We start from the raw sequence: 17,973 nt of genomic DNA on the forward strand, positions 1-17,973 counted from the left end.
AGCAGGAAGAAGGCCATCTGTCCATGTGTTTTTCTGTAAGGATATTCAGGCTTGTCTGGAAAATAACCAGACCCTGTCTTTGTAGAGGTTCGTAAATCTGTGATATAAAATGGAATCATTTAACAGGTTGAAAGTTTTTATGTAATTCAAGAAACTAGAATAACGGGGAATGCAACTGCATTAGCAGTAAAATTCAGTCTATGCCCTGTCCTCATCAAATAATATTAATGATAATACTCGGTGCTTCATAGCTCCTTAAATGTTAATACGTACAGTAAACCGTATGCTAAGGCAATATCGACTGCTGCACTTACTTTTGGAGCTCTTACTAAGTATATTCTGAGATGCCATGTAAAGATACAGGTTGGTTTTCTTCCCTGGATTACGTTGTTACTTTCGGTACTTCTGTATTTCCCAAAATGTGTTCTCTTCCTAAAGACATTGAAGATGATGTGCATATGTGGTATCTGTAGTTAGTATATTGAACATTGAAGTTACATCAATAATTAATTTGAACTGTAAAACTGATCTAGAGATCTTATATAGTTTCTCTGAATATAAAAAAATTGCTAAATGGAAGGATAGGCTTTTCTCATTTGAGAATTTTACCATCAAGCTGTTTATGGTAGAGGTATTCAACTTCACAGCCATAGATTCTCTCATCTGATAGCTTCTTAGAGTTCACTAACTTGAAATTCCTTGAAGGTTTACAAGAATGTGATGCATTGCTACTAATATAACTAAAATTGCTCTTCATAATAGAATCTTACGGGTTTTGACTCTGCCTGCATTTTGTTTTCCTGAATCTGAAATTAGTTCTTTCAGAAATCTTGGCCTATATTGATATTTTAATAAATATAATTAATTTTGTTTAGCTGTGAAAGAACATGATGGTTTGCCTAAGGGATGTGGGATAGAAACCAATGCAGAAATTACTGACTTAAGGCCCTGTGGTCTACATTATGCTGAAAGCCAGATTAATTAATTGTTCTGATTTGATTATCTATGTATATAGCAATTTAACCTTTCTGTCTCTTGCCAAAGACATGAGACATTAATTTCATAAATATCATTGGCATGTAGACTGCTGAGAGAAATTACTTTTCCTCCGTTAATGACTTTTGGCTTACAGATGCACTACTGGTCTTGGATATCCTTGGTGATATGTGCTTTTGTTGTGAAATACTGGAAGAAAGACTACAATACATAATTTTTAATTTTGGTCTGCAGGTTATATAGAACTCCATAGTTTTACCATACTATTTATTGTACTCAGAAGATTAGAGTAAACCAATTTTAAATCAATGCAATATGTTCCTTGAGGATAAAAAAAAAAAAAAAAGGAAATCTGCTATCTGCTGTTGTGGCTCCAGCTTCAGGGCCTTGCAGAGCAAATTCAATTCAACATCCCAAAAAAATTTTGGGAACGTCTAAGCCTAACAGGAGGTCTTACAAATACTTAGTAAGGACCAAATGAAAAAAACTGCATTTACCAAGTTACACGTCAGGGATTTGAGCACTAAGCACAAGTCCAGGAATACCCCTTGAAAAGGAACAACTCTAGATGAAGAATAAAAAAAAAAAAAAGAAAATGAGATTTTTCAATCTCTCCACAACAGTCTCACATGTGATTAAAAAAAATGTCTGGACTACAAGTTAGGAATTCATAACATTCCAGTTTCTATATTTATTGCATAACACAGAAAGATCCCAAAGAGGTATTCAAATTATGGTATATAGAAGATAAATGAGTGTTAATCCCCCATGAAATGCTGTTGACATGTTAGGCTATAATGACTCATAAGCTCAGTGATTCCAAAATTAAGTGACAGGACAAACAATGTGGATTCAGTGTACTCATTAGTGCAAGACAAAGTAACAGTTTGTTTACTTTAGGGGTTTCTTGGTCTTTTTTTTATGGGAAGAGAAGTGAGGCAGGAGGGTCAGGAGACAATACAGAAAATAAATTTCTGAACAGATCAGCCTAGAGAAAATTACTTTCATTTTTTTATCTTATAAAAAGATATGGAATTGCCACATAATCTCTTGTTTCTGATAATATTTAGTGATGTCAAAATATCAAATTTTAGTCCCAAGTTGACTGTGTGTTACAAATGTGAAATATGTGTATTATTTCATTTCAGTAGTTATGAAATTAAGTAAGTTCTTGAAAGTGAACACAGATATGAATCATAGGAGTTGAAGTGTTCTGTTTTGGTTTTTTATGTGTTTTTTTTGTTGGACAGATCAGGTCATCTTACTCTTCTGGAAGCCTCTTACACTGACAATGACATTTGGGCTTTTATACGTCCAAATTTTGTAACTTTGAAGAACAAACAATCTCTGACAGCTGGTCTTGTGATAAAGCCTGGCTTTGTCTTGAGAAAGAATGCTTGAAAGTGATTTATTAGCCAAAGCAATTTTCTACCAAATTGTGGCAATTAGAAGAACTATGAATTGTCATTGTGCCATACAGTTTTGTGTTAACCTTTTGAAATCTGTATACAAGTGGGCATTCTGAACAGCTGAAGCAATGGCAACTCAGGGACACTGATTTGAACTTTTTAATCTCATTATCGTAGTGAAATTATTTTAATACTTCAGAGAACCTTCCACATGTTTTGACTCGTAGCAAATTGAAAAAAATTGTAAACAATTTTCAGCACTCCAGGAGTGAGACATAGTTCCTTGTTCTTATGTTTCACATGTATCCTAGGTTAGTCAGTGGCTGAACAAATGGAAGGAAAGCTTGCCTCAGAGAGGTCCAAAGGGGTCATGTGCACTTTGCCACCTATGGGAACTGTAAGAGGCTGAAATGCTGCCAGAATAGGTGGAGACATTTATGTGTCCTTTTTGGAATGATGCTCAAAGGCTGAAGAGATCTGGCCAAACAGGTCATCGGAGAAGATGCTAGAGATTCTGGGATTTTACTTTTATTTCCTTTCAGTCTATGAATCTGTGTCTACAGCCTTATCCACCCTGTCCTTTCTTCTCAAATGCAAGATGCCTGTTTTAAATACAAATATGTGTTCTCTCTGTTTTTGCCTGAAAATGCTAAATGAGCTAAAATATGATAATTGGTTAATTTGCTAAAAAGTCATTCAACGAGTTAATACCTGGTTGAAATTTTAACTCTTTTGATGTTTTCAGCCCCCAAATCACTATTTCAGAGATTAGTTCTTAATGCCTCACCAGTACTCCCTGCTGATTTTTAGTATATATTAGTATTTAAAACAAATCTGTGAAGAACTTTGTGGTTTTCAGACAACAAAAGATTTGTGTTGAAAATCCCAAGCTTTTTCAAAAATCCTTTAATGGTACAGAGGAGGAGATGCACAAATCCAGCACCCTGCTCAACAAGTTCATTATCAGCAGTAGGCTTTGCTTTTTTGGTGCTATAGTGAAAAAATGGACAAGTTCATTTAGAAAAATACTGCTGTTTTTTTATGTTCTACTTTTGTTGCTTGAAGGTTCAGAACATTCAGATTTTACCATCTTATCTCTTTTTATCAGAAATACTCTCTGATTTTAGATGTCAGTGAAGTTTAGATAGTACAGACAGATCATTGCTGTATACAGGTACTGAAAGGCCATTTTGTAATAAACAGAGACCATCAGAAATATTTTGCATATCAGTTCCTGTGCACACAAGACCACTGCACCTGGATCAGCATAAATAAATCTATATCATCTCTAGCACTAGCTTTCTACAATTGTTACAAGTTATTTACACCTACCAGGATTGCTGTGAAATACTTGAGCACAAAATAACCTCTGGTTGATAAAACATCTTCATGAGATTTTTCTAAGTTGCCTACTGAGTGATGTGTGTGTGTGCCTTTATCCCTGACATCAGCACCGCAAAGTCAGTGCATTTTTCTGCTTTTGGATAGGATTAAATATATTGTGATCTAATCTGTGTCAAGGAAGTGAATGAAAGACTTAAGAAAACATTTTAAGTTATTTGCAGTCTATGACTTCATGACTGGGCTTGTCATACAAGCAATATAAAATTGAAAATTAAATTAAACTACAGTAATCCATTGTAATTAACACTACTAAGCTGATCACTTACATATTTTGATAGGGAACCTCAAAATTCATCACATTGTGCAGAACTTGATTTTATTTTTAAATTGTGTGAAATTTACATTTATAATTTTATAACAATGCTTGAAATTGTACCCCTAAAAATCACCTTAGACAATGCATTATTTTGGCTAAGGAGAAGGGGATTTTCATGACTGTGAAGGACTTCACCTTGCCAGTGAAGTCCCTTGGCAAGATCTTCATCCACCTTGTGGGAACTGGTAGTTTAATTACTTGAAAGAGTGATTAAGGGGGTACAAATGAACACAATATTTTATGTATTTACTCTTTTTTAGAGCCCCTGTGCCAAAGTGGTCAACTTATATAAATCATATGCTTCCTTTAGAGGCCAATTCTGAAGAGGGCCCACTGGAGTGAAAAGAAATTTGAGAACCTGTCCTTGAAATATGCAGTTCAACCTCACAGCTCAGCTTGTCAGGAAAAAAAGTTGATAGAGAAATGTACTTTGGGACTTTGAGTGCTTCCTTTGTTGTGGAGCTTGGTATTCTCCATCTGACAAGAAAGCCAGATTGTCCCTCCTTGCTAACCCAACAGCAGTTGGCATGATGCTGTTTTGAAAAAGACAGCCTTCCTCGTTATGAAATTGTATTCATTTTCTTTTTTTAATATAGCATATAAAAAGAAATACAGATAATTACATTAAATGTCTCCTTCCTAATTTTCTGTCAAAATAAAACCAGTGTGTAACTCAGTCTCATATGACACAGGGAATATTGTAGGTTTTAACAATCTCCATTTCCCTCTATATAGATCTTTGACTAGTGTTCTTGTACTTACACTAATAGAATTCATTTAGTATAATTTATGAGACATTAAAATATGGATTATAAAGTAGGTTATGGTTACATTTTTCTTGCTGTTTGCATTCTTTTAAAAAAAAAAAATTGCCTGAGCTTTTCTGACAATGAGCTACATATATGCTGACTTAGTAGTATTGTTCCCAACTAGAATTCTTCCTTTTCCCTCAGGGTGTTTGACACTTCAGAAGTGCTGACCTAGAAAGAGTACAATGTTAAAATACAGTTTTATGATAGACCCTCAAAAGACAAACTGATAGATGACTAGCATTCAAAGCCTTTGGCTGAGGTAGGACTATTTGCTGATGGCTATGTAGGAAAAAAAATAGATTAAATTCAAGCTCAGGAAATTGGGAAATGTGTCTGTGTTTCATCATGGCTTTTATGATTGTACTGGTTAAAAAAAGAAATCTACTAGCTGAGATTAGTAAAATGAAGCAAAACTAATTCTGGTGTGGTTTTCCCACATCTACTTTTTAGTTCTACTTTTAAAAAATTATTTTTGGTATAGGTAGACGAAAGCATCACATTTCATAATTGTTAGCATGGTTATTGAGCAAGAGATATGAGGGGAAAAAATATTCAAAATATCAAGATTATTTTTTATTATATTTTATAGATTTATTGCCAGACTATTAGAGAAAATAATTTTCAGGATATATGCATTATTATATATGTTTTCATTCAAAGATCTCCTGATTCAAGTTGATCCATCCATTATACCATCTATATATAGAAGGATAACTTCCATCACTCACAGGCATATTACCACCCTGGGTAAAGGATTAATAAATTTAGGATGTAATGTAAATATAGCATTTACAGAGGATGAAAATTGAACAATTCATATTTTCTTATATATAGACTATAGGCTAGCAGAAATACAGCTAGAATTAACTGAAATTTCTTTTTAGATTGACATGTCAGCAGAGAAAATTTTATTGTATTCTTGAAATTATCCACTTAACCTTCCTCCCTCACCTCCATGGCATTGACAAAATACAGCAGCAAGGTTGGTTAGAAGGCAAATAATAGCAGTACCACATATGCGTCAGTTGGCTTGGATTCTCTGTAGAAGAATCAAATTTTGCCAGTGATGGTGAACCATTTGTTTGAAAGAGAGATTCCTTAATTTTTTTTTACAAGAAATAATATTTAACTGTAGTTGCAAAATTTGACTTTAAATAGGTTTCCACTTTATTGCCTGGCAATCCTTTGTACTCAAGGTGTTAACCATCTGTGTAATCCTCCATGGCAAAATGGATAAAGTAAAACCAAAAGAAATACACTCTTCAGGGGAGGAATTATCATGCAACCAGTTACTAGCTAAGAAGCAGTTACAGATTTATTAGGATCCAACAAGATTGGGTTTGACTGATAGGATGGTTTGCCTTGTAAAAACTGTGCTGCAGTTTCAACAGCTCAAAAGTCATTGCAATTCATGAGTTAAAAATTGGTATTGCACAAACTTTTATTTTATAGAGTTTATAAAGATTTAACTATAAATGTCACCCTTGTATAAAACCACAGAGCTATCAGTGTTTTAAATTAACATTGTCTGTTATCTGAAGGAATATTGGAACCCTTTAAATCAATTCTTGTTAGTCTCTGCTACTTGGAGTGCTTACTGTCTGAATTTGGTTCAAATTCTTAATGAATGCAGCAGATGAATGCATGGTCACATTCTGAACAAAGAAAGGTTCTAATTTATTTACTTCAACTTTGCTATGAATCACTCATACAGAAACTATGTAAGTATTGGAAGACTTACAGTGCCATTTCATGTGAGATCCTCTCACAGACAAATACTTCTCTATTCTCAAACAGTTTAAAAAATCTCTGCTCTTTGCAACTCGTAGTTGGTCAACCCTATACTCTACTGCAGGACTTCCCTGTTCCTTTGATCTGTTCAATGGCTTTAGTCAAGCTGTATGTTAGAAAATAATGAAATTATCAACTAACCAATTTAAACTAGTATTGTGGTATTGTCTGGTTTTATTCTTTGGTAAGCAAGATCATTTTGAAGTGGGATGAAGGCTAGAGGCAGAACCAATGTAAGCTTTTACTTTTTTTCTGAGAAGAAAAAGATAATGCAAAACTGCACCCTGTGAGTCGATAAAACAGCTTTTATTTCATTGTTGTTATCTGGGATTGGAAAAGCTGAAAATACTGTTCAATTACCCCTTTACATTTTGTAGACCTTTACTAATTTCCAGAAATACAACATAAAATATTAAAACCACTCTCATGCCACTAAGGAAGAAAAAATGCAAAATAAATTATTTATTTTTTATTATGCTATGTATATTGTTTTCCTTGTCCAGAAGTATGAGAAGTACTCAGACACTAATGCAAGTCTGAATGAGATCTTTTCAGCAGTGTAACACTGTTGCTAAGGAAATACAACCATTTTTATTTTCCCATATTGCTCTATGATCTTGAATTTAAAATAATTTTCCTCTGTAGACCTTTACTGATTAATTCTGCAGGTTTTTCATGGTGTTTTAATCTAAATGTCATCTGTGGGAAACTGTTAAGTCACAGAATTGTATTTATTGTGTTCTCTGTCAGTGGAGGCAAGTTTTTTTTCAATATTTAAATATCTGCAGTGGAAAAGTTTTCGGTATGAAAAAGTTAGCCAGTTACTCGAACAAAAAGAAATTCTTAATTACTAGAGAGTAGAAAAGAAAGACAAACTGTTAATTATATCCTTTGGAAAAGAACTCTATTATTAGAAGGCGGCAATTATCTGCAACTGCAAAGTTGACACTAGTGGTCTTCCCACTGGAAAATAATATACTTCCCCAAAAGGGCATATGCCATCTCTTTCCATGAACCATAATTCTCTCTACAGAGTTTTATTTTCTTTCCCTGAACCATAATTCTCTCTACAGAGTTTTATTTCCTCAATTTTGACCTTCAGAACAGGTCTGGTGACTTGTTTTAGTCTGTGATTGGCAAGTCTCAAAAGCAAATACAAAGGCAGTTTATCCACGCAACAAATCATGTCCTGCAGTAAAGAGGGAATGAATATCTCCTTCCCAGAGGTGACAAGTTTTAGAGAAGGCCTGAAACAAATTCTGAGCTCAGATACTGGCCAAGTTTGTGTCATACTAATAGTAAAGCATCTTATTAAATGTTTTGCAAGGTTAGAGAATGTACAGCAGCAAAAGGTGAGGTAATACTTTTCAAGGACAATTTCTAGCTGTTGGTGTGTGAAATTAAAGGTAAATACTCTCTACTAGTTGCTGTGTTCAAGGTAATGTCAGGATCTTTATTGATTCTTCATCATTTATGGTACCAACAGATATATACTTTATTAAAAAATAATAATTCAGATTAAGGTCCTTTAGTGGCTCTGTCTGGAAAACAAAGACTTTTGCATTACTTATTAGATTTTCACATACATATTCAAATATTCAGGAGACTGTACCAACTAAATAGATGTGAGGCATCTTAATTCCTTTTTATGTGAGACATCTTTGTTAATAGAGAATTTTGTTGTTGTCTCTTGATATGATACAGCCACACTGCTCTCCCTTGGATGGGGAGAAAAATTGCCAGCTGATGTAATTTTCCCTGGGAAATTCAGAGCAGCCCTAATCATAGAATGAGGAATGCTGTGTAGTAGAGAAAGGAGGAGGAATAAAAAGTTTTACAGGTGCAGTATCGCTAAGAGGAGCTTAATCACCAAAAGATAAGGATAAGAAGTAATGAGATTGATCCTTTATTATAAGATGATAGGAGACTTGGACCCAAATACTTTTGGTCCTGAAAAGGCTGAGACCAACTTCAGGGATTATAGAAAGGCATTTAATTTTCTATAATTAAAACAGAAGAGTTAAAAATTTGCTTCTCCTGCTTTCTTAAAGCCAGAGTATGAGTGAAGTTATCTGACTCTTCAAGCTAGGCAGCCAAAAGTTAATTTCTTCAATAACACCACAGATGTTACTTTCAGAAAAGAAATGCTGCAAAGACAGTTTTGGACTAATTCCTGTACTTAGCAACTGATAAAATGCCTGCTGAGACCTTTTCCATAACTGTTGTGGTCCTCAGCCCTGGGCTATCATGATCAAGATGTCTGAAATTTTTAAGTACACTTTTCATAATAGGCATTAGAGATAATCAGTGTATTATTTGTAATTCCTGTAATTGCTGTTCTTATTCCCTATTCTTTTTGATGCTTTTATCAAAGCCTTATTATACATCATGTTAAACATCCATGGATCTGATAGTGCTTACATCAAGGAATTGCAATAATGAAGCCTGAAAGCACCAAACATTTGATACAATAAGCAATGGGTGCATGCAGGGGAAGGCTCAGTAAAGTGATGATAGGATAGGATTAGGTAAACGTAATGGAATAAGTTTATTTTGGCTTTTTTTTTTTTTTTTCATTTATCAGGAAATACACTAGTGTGTATTTCCTGATATGTGTCAAGTGAACAGGGATTGCACACTTTGTCATAGAAAATGAGGAATCTGATAAAAGTTATACATAAATCCAGGCTTTCAGATCACTGACTACAGCATTTTTATTTTCTTTGCCTTGGCTAGGGTGTCTAAAATAAATGCAATTAAAATTCTCTAGAGAAATGGCCCTTCAGCAGGGAATGGTGGGAAATTACTTTAAAGTGTATGAATATACTTTGATTTGCATAAATTTTCCTTTAATATCTTCACCGTCTTCCTGGAGTTAATTGCTGCTGTATTTCAAGTTTTAGCACTTTAAGTTAAAAAGGCATGAGAAACACAGTCTTGTTTCACCGTAATGGTATATATCATGGTTGACAGCTACAGAAACACAGGATCTCAAATAGCATAGTGAACTGTTAGGTTACTGTTGGGCTTAACTTTAATGGCAAAAATCCATTCAACAACTGGTATACCCAGAGCACAAGCAATGATGGCTTGAAATGGATGAAGTACAGTGATTCCATCCTTAATATTTTGGCTTCAGATTTTAAGACTTGCATTGGTTCTCTACCTTTTTTCCTAATTAAAATCTTTTTGCTTGCTGTGTCACAAGCTTAATGACTATGGAGAGAGCTTTGAGTATTTAACAAGCTTCCTTGAAGTACATTTGTAATCTTATTGTATTTTTAGTCAAGATGTTTATATCTAAATTCCATTTGAAGTTCTGTTTGATGTTTAAATCAATTCCAGAAAATCACATCTTTTGTCTGCTGTTTAAATATCATCTGCTTCTGCTTTAACACTGAGTTTTTAATGCATGACTGAATTCTGCTGTCATAAAAATTTCATGGTGCATTATATGAGGAAGTAAAACAGGGAAGTTATTTCTGTCTGGAGGTTATAGCCATGATCACTGTGCAGCTTTGCCAGTTCCTGTGGATCTCCAGAGTGCTGTGTATGATACTTGTTGGCTACATCTGTATTCCTTTGGTAGGTATAACCAAGCTTGGGTTCAGATTTGTTGTGTCCTGAAGACAGATTATATCTGTAATTGCCTTTAGCATTTAAGAAGGCTGACATGGAAACAGACCAGAGGTTGGGAATGGTGATAACATCCTTTGATGAACAAGAATTATCCAGAAAGTATGCTCCTTGGAACCTTGTCAATAACCACAAGTAGGATATTTCTTTCAGTATCAACTAGGGATGTTTTATGGGTTTTTTTGTTTGTTTTTTGTGTTTTGGTTTTTTTTCAAATTATCGATTATGTTTTGTTTACCTGTTTTCCTTAGCTTTTCATTTACTTGGTTAGTCAATTAAGTGGGGTATATTTCCCTCCTTGACTTGGAAAAATAGAATTTGTAGCTTATTGAAAATGTGTCTCTACATCAATATTTGGAGTATTTTTACCAAATCAGTTGTGCCATAATGTCAAATCTGCCACTCATTTTACCAGTGAGTTATATTAAAAATGTTTTTTCTACTTGAATTTGATCATAATTGTATATAAATCAGTCTTGCCATTGCTTATGAGATGTATTGACCTAATATTTTATTTGAATACGTTTCCAAAACTCTCTAATGTGCAAATTTGTTGTAAAAAAAAAAAATACAGACTTTCAGTAACATTTAGTAAAAATCTTAAGGTATCTGTAATGTTTCCTTAAAGCAAAAGTCCAAAGATGTTTACTGTGATTTTGCAGTCAGCTTCCTGATTCTGAGTGTAATTATTAGGGATTAAATTTTTACTCTTAGGTTAAAAAAACAATTGAGCAAGAACAAACATTCAAATTCTGTCATGCTTTTTTAGTGCTAATAATAAAGTTAATGATAGAAAGTTTGTCTCTGAGACTCCTAGCTTACAAGATGTGTGATTTCTTTAGTCCCTGGAGGTTTTTCTTCCACCTACATTGCTATTACCTCTGCATTTGCAAGGAAGGTTTCTGAGAAACAGGTTAATATTCTGGTTCTGAAAAATGGGTAAACAGATAATGAATGCTCTCCAAACTCTCACAGCTTCTTTGCTCTGCTTTCTACCCTTCTTAACTGAGTCCTTAATATTATCCTCCCAAACTTTTTGCACCTAATTCCTCAAGGCAGTCTTCATGCTTGTTATCCCTCATTTGCCTGAGCTGCAGTTATCCGTGTAGTTATTGCAAAACTACTCAGTTGCTCTTTGACTCCCTTGGGCTACTGGCCTGACCAGAGGAAATTATTTTCTATTTTTTTCAGTTCCCATTTTGTTACTATGGTGTGTTCAAATAACTCAGGTATTGCTAATGCTACTGTCTGGGTCGTTGACCAGACACAGTTGATCAGCTTCTCCAGTGTCACCCACAGTATGAGCCTCTAGAGCAGTAGACAGACTGGGGTGCTATGCAGCAGTGGGGAAACGTTCCCTGTCTTTCTTAAAGTCTTGCAATTCACAGTCACTGTGTGGTTGGGTATGGGGAATGCCACAATGAGTTTCTGAACACACTGAGAACTAATACTGAGTTTTAATATTTTTTAAATTTATTTTTACATTTGTAAGTGCCTTGGAAATCCTTCTGAGTCACTAGTTTATCAGGGTAGGTTTATTAAAAGAGTCCTGTAAGGAAATGTCCTGCCATAACTATTTTAGCTGCCCATAATGAGGATGGGCTCAAACAACAGAGTAGTATATAACCATACATCCTCTCACAAACTGCCAACAGATGGGGTTGGCAGATCTAGAATCCTATATACTAATTGTATTACTTCATACATCTATATGACCCCATGTCGAGGTCCAGAAACCTGAAGTGGTGTGCTTGGTCAAGCACAGGAGTCAAATTTTAAGTGAGGTGGTGCTTGTGCTATAAGCTATGGTAAACAAATTGCTACTATTGCTAACAGTGTCCAAGTGAGTGGTGTTACCATAAGTAACAGTTTTCTGAACATAAGTTTGGGATTATCTTTAATTATACAGTGTAAAATCTTACCTAGACTAAACTAATGTTGACTTAAACTAACCGGAATTAAATTGTTCAATTTAAACTGTTTCTAATTTAAATAATGCAGTTTGGAAATTCTCTTCAAAACTAAGCTAATTAGCTGGGATTGCCTATTTGAATGGTGTCTAAAAGGCATGCAATTTGTCAAAAATGTTATCACTATTTGAACCATCTGTAAAAAATGAGTTTTGCTATGATTGCTCATGCAGATTATTTTTTAGTGAAATAACTTTACAAAGTGATGTATCCATCTTTCATATACTTACTGTAATCTGCTCATCTAATTCTAAAAATAAAAGTTGACTTTTTTAGTACTGCACCATGAAAAAAACTAACACCAAACCAATGTTTTTATCCAAATTTTCCATTTCCATTGTATTTGTAGCTGGATTCAGAGTCCAGAAAGTTTTTTAAAATATCCCCTAAATTCCTTTGTTTATTGATACTTTCATGAATCCGAACTGCAAAGCTGTTTCAGATAAGTGGTGACTATAATAATTTCATGTTCACCTGGTATTCCCATAATACACTACTGAAAATCTCCAAGTTGTAACTTGTAACACTTGTAACAGGAGTCATCTCATGCAGTATCATGAGCATCAGGAATTCTTGAGATCCTCAAAATAGGTCCACCTTGAGGGGTGAGGGGAGCCAAGCAGGACAACCATGCCAGGAGGGGTTTTATTATTAAAAGCCCTATTTAACTGTAAGAATCTTCTTATGTATTGCTTTTTGTATCATTTTGAAATGGCATCACTAATCATTTACTAACTCTTTTCTGAAGATCACTTGCAGAAATAGTTCAAATGTTCTGTTAATGAGCTGCTGTATTTACAGCCTGCGACTATTCTTTCAAAATTACATCTGTTGTGTTTGTTTTTTTAAAAATAATTATTAATGAATGAGTAACATCTAAGACAATTCTGTGAGAATGTTTCATGTTTCAGATATAAAGGCTTATAGTCAGTCCAGAATACAAATCAGGAGAAGTTATATTTGGGATGAAAATTTCTTTGATAATTGTGATTCGGTAAGGACTCGGGAAAGCCACAGAAAGTTGTGCTCCCCAGATAAAATCTTTTGCCTCAAATGTTTTTATTGAAAAGATTTAGCTTAAAAAAAAAAAAAAAATCAATACATTAGACCTTTTAAAGACACGAGATTCAGTATTTTATTTTCCACAATTTTATTTTTTTTTTCCACATTAAGATGAGCTGAGTTCAGAAATAATTTGCAGAAAAAAATAAAGCTGGCAAAATCTCACTATCTATGACATTCATTATTTTTGGTTTTTTAATGTGTTTGTAAAGCAAACTTTTCATTGTCCTGTAGATGGATAGTATAACTGAAGGAAAGCAACTTCCCGCTGAGGAACTAGCTGCCATTGATGTGCATGAGTGCTTACAAAATCATCACATGAAAAGTATGACTTGTCCCACTTACAGATTTTCCACTGGCTTTGCAGTATATTGTGAAACTATTCCTATAAATGCTTCAAAAATATGCATATTCCCAGACAAAATGTATATAGCCTACTTCTGTTCTTAATCACACATTCTTGCAGTTCAAGTTGGAATTATAGAGAGTGGGAAATAAGCCTTGTTTGTATGTCTGCTATGCAAGTGATGAAATAGGAGGGCAAGATCTGAATTTCTGTGACAAAAAGCAGGAAGAAAAAGGTCAGCTATCCAGTTACAATTTTTTGTGTGCACTTTTTGTGGAAGAAGATGTAATAATATAGATTTCAGCTTGTAGTATTGGATTTTAGGGACTACTTTGCTCCAACATTGAATAATACTGGAAATCCAAAAGAGGTCTTAAGTTTTCTCTGCCTCAGCAACCTCGTTGTTCCAGTGTTGTGTACTCCAATTTCAGACAGCAAAAACAGCTTCTGAATTCAGGGCACTAGAACTAAAAGTATGAAGTGGCCTTTTCCAGGGATTGAAAGTTTGGGATGGGCAAGAGAGACCTGCCTTCTTATTTCTGTTTCTCATACATTCAAATAAACTGTCAAGAAATAATATTAATGGATGAATTAATTATCAAGTCTATTAAATTGCAAGATGAAGTTAATTTCAAAAAAGCAGCAGATCTGATGGCTCAAGAGAGGAAATTGTCCAGCACTTTTATGTTGTAGATGTATGTTAATTTGTATTAACATGACTGACATTCTCCTTACTTTATACTTATCTTGAAGATCTATAATTCCACGGATTTCAGCTAAGTCTTATCTGAGTTGCTAACTCCTTTGAGTATACTACCTTGTAATACCTTGAACATCTGTCTTTTGCCACTTCTTATGGAAAACAGAGGCGCGGGCAGACAGTGCAGGTAGTTAAAATGCTGTACTGCTTAAATTGATAGGAGTTTTGCCACTGGACTTTCTTTGGTCCAGGATTTAAGCTTGCAGCTCTAAATTTGACATCCAGGATCTAAGGACTATAAAATTAAGGTTTTTTTTCTGTATCCCTCTTTCTGTCTTTTAAATAAGACAACAAGAGAAGAAAGCAAACTTGGCTCACCTGATCTTTAATTATTCTGAACTTGAGCTTTTAATACAGAAGTATTTACAATAAGAGTCTGAGAACAAGAAGCCTGAGAGGCAGATTTTAGCCTGAGAATCTTCTGTTTTTCCTAGGGTGAAAGGAAAGAAATCTTCAGTTCAGACTACGAACAGTGCTTGGAAGTGTAGGTTACCAGACTTTTACCTGAACAGGCTAAAATAGGCATGCCAATACTCTCTTGCTGAAGGTGCAAGTACTCTCCGTGCTGAAGTCTAACTGAAAAGATTTCTCTAAATACTGACAATATGTAAGTGAAAAGGGCTCCTTAAAAATATACTTTGGCCATGCCGCTGTGAACCAGGACAACCTCCTTTCCCAGAGCAACAGTCGCCTGGACTAATGATCTTCAAAGGACCATAAGGAAAGTGGAAATCAAATCAAGTGTTGCGAAAAAGGTCCTTAGCATCTGCTTTTGTTGCCAGAAGCTCCCTTGATTGCATCACGTGTTTAGTTCAAACCAGTCACACCGAACACAGCATCTCACTGATAATTACAGCTTTTTATCTAGAAAGATGGACAAGCTAAACAGTTACTTTCATCTGCCAGATTCTGTGATGCAAAGCTAATTGGCAGGACGTTAGAGAGGTCATAGCATGGTCCAGTGAGAGATGAAGCACACCTGAACTCTTAGAAATTAGCTCAGACTAATTTCAGACTTCCCAGGGAACTGAGTGTCATTTGAAGTTAGTAATCACAGTGAAAACAACTGAGAAGACTGCTTTTCACAGAGTAAAGCCCTGGATTCAAAGGGGAAAGGATTGTAAGGTATAGAAAATTTAAGTGCAAACTTAACACATCATTCAGGTTAAAGCAATCTATCTATCTATCTGTTTCCTTAACCCCTTTTCTTCTCTCTTTAAAAAACTTACAAGATCAGGAAGAACCAGTATATTAAGTGACACACGCTTGAACACACACAGAGATGCAGAAGTTCATGTAATTTATTATGCTCAATCCAGGAATTACCAGAATGGATGTCCAGGGAAGAATCTAAGAATAAAATGAGTATATAATAATTTTCAGAAATATTTTCCTAGCTCTTAGCCATTTCTACCCAGGGCACTTCCTCAGTTGTTTCTGTCAGGTATCTCACTGCTGTTAGAGAAACTTACCTAAAAATAGTTAAGTGCTAGCAAACTGCCAGAAGCATTGGTGTACCTATGGTCTCACGGCAAGCCTCAGGGGATGAACGGTGTGGTAGCAGGTGATGCCAGGGAGGAAAGTGCTGCTCTGCAGCAACAGCCATCATCCTAACTTTCATTCCCCTCATGCACTTATCCCCCCTCCAATGCGAGCATCATCAGCAAGCTGATTTTATTTATTTTATTTTTTTAATGCTGGGTTTCTCTTGGGTTTCTGTTGAAACTCCTTCCCTTTTCCATGCATCTGTCCTTGCCCTGGAGATCTGGCTTTGGAGACGGGATATGCATGCACATAGAATCATAGAATCCTAGGGGTTGGAAGGGACCTTGAAAGATCATCTAGTCCAACCCCCCCTGCCAGGGCAGAGTCACCTAGAGTACATCACATAGGAACACATCCAGGTGGGTTTTGAATGTCTCCAGTGAAGGAGACTCCACAACCTCCCTGGGCAGCCTGTTCCAGTGCTCATATATATGTGTGTAAATATTCCTTAAAAGCTTACCTAGTGGTATGCTGGTAGCAACGTAGCTGTGCTGCAAATTGACTCCAAAAATAGCAGTACTGATCATACAGTGTTTCTCTTCATGCTATATCAGCTTGATCACTAATAGTATCTGTCAGGTACCATTGAGAGTTGCTCAGGGTTGTCTGTTATATGACAACACCTTCCAGTGCTGTTTGTCTGCTTTTTGAGAATAATTATACCATTTACCGTGAATGAAATGCATGGCTGGGTTTGTAAGGTTTTAATAAGTGCAATCCAAATACTGTGGGTTGTACAAATTAATAGAATACTGTTGTATAGTGTTGGTTAGGTAGTAGAAAAGTATATGTGGAAAAGGATAATGAAACAGGTTTGTATTAATGCTTTTTGAATTTGTAACTTTGCAATATCCTCAGGAAATAAAGCTCAATTTATATAAACTACATTTCACTCTGATTTCTAAAGTGGGGATTCTATGCACAAAGTTTTTAAGCTTAAAATATATTCTTGTTGCTCTTTTATATGAAAATTAGACTTGTAAAATGCTTTGTAAGAATATTAAAAGGCTGTTGTATTTGGCACAGCTCCCTTCTCTATTTAGTTCCATATTATCTATTTAGTTCTAACTTAATTCTACCTCAATTTTTTTGTTCTCTTATGTATTTTCTTATACATGTTCCCCAGGATAGCCCGCTGGTCTTGCAGTCTGACAGAAATGTAACAGTGAATGCAAGAAATCACATGGGACAGTTAACTGGACAACTGACAGTAGGTGAGTTTTCTTTATGGAGTGTTATATGTATCAGTTTAGCTTTATGAGTAGGTTTCATTAACATCAAAGATAAAAGATTGCAAAAAAAAATCTCTCATCACTGTACTCAAAAAACAAATGCATACAATGGATCGTAAGAACATGATGGCATTAGCTAAAGGCAGAGAAAGTAAAAATGCCTCAAAATATTTAAAACATAGCTTAATGGAACATGATTATTTTTGGGACAGCTGTAACAAGACAAAACAAAACTCCTCAGCAATACATACTTCATACTCTGCATTAAGCAGTGTTTTATCCACTCGCTTTTCCTCATGTGCTGATGATATGCTCACAAATAGTTTTAAGCTAAACTCTGTTTGTAATTGAGCTTTCATAATGGCTGGAGACAGCGACTTCAAGTTGTAAAAAATCTTTGGCAAGTGCATACAAAGTGACACACCATCTGCCCTGATTTCCCTGAATGACCACATCAAATGAGTGTGCAAAGGTAACCAGACTTGCTAGCAGCCACAGATGAAAATTAAGCTCACACCTGTTCCAGCCATATTGTACTTGCCCAGTGTGTTTATGGAACACAGTTCTGTTTCATCTAGTATCTGTATTATTAAAATCCTCCACTTCAGCTGGTAATTGCGAGAAGGTGAGATGCCCATGGAAAACATTCACATTTACTGAAGAAGATATGATATTTTGATTGCTAAAACCATTC

At 35.1% G+C, this 17,973-nt stretch overlaps 1 protein-coding gene across 1 annotated transcript in view; it reads left to right on the forward strand.

The window, feature by feature from the left end:
* The window catches only part of SGCZ (sarcoglycan, zeta), a 189,942-nt gene that overhangs the window by 100,721 nt on the left and 71,248 nt on the right, over positions 1-17,973 (forward strand). The window contains exon 3 of the mRNA XM_010002488.1: positions 17,174-17,261. Within this exon, the coding sequence (XP_010000790.1) occupies positions 17,174-17,261 (88 nt within the window). The remainder of the gene's footprint in view (positions 1-17,173; positions 17,262-17,973) is intronic.

This window comes from Chaetura pelagica, unplaced genomic scaffold (assembly GCF_000747805.2).
Source record: "Chaetura pelagica isolate M959 unplaced genomic scaffold, ChaPel_1.0 scaffold67, whole genome shotgun sequence".
In the NCBI taxonomy this organism is placed as follows: domain Eukaryota; kingdom Metazoa; phylum Chordata; class Aves; order Apodiformes; family Apodidae; genus Chaetura; species Chaetura pelagica.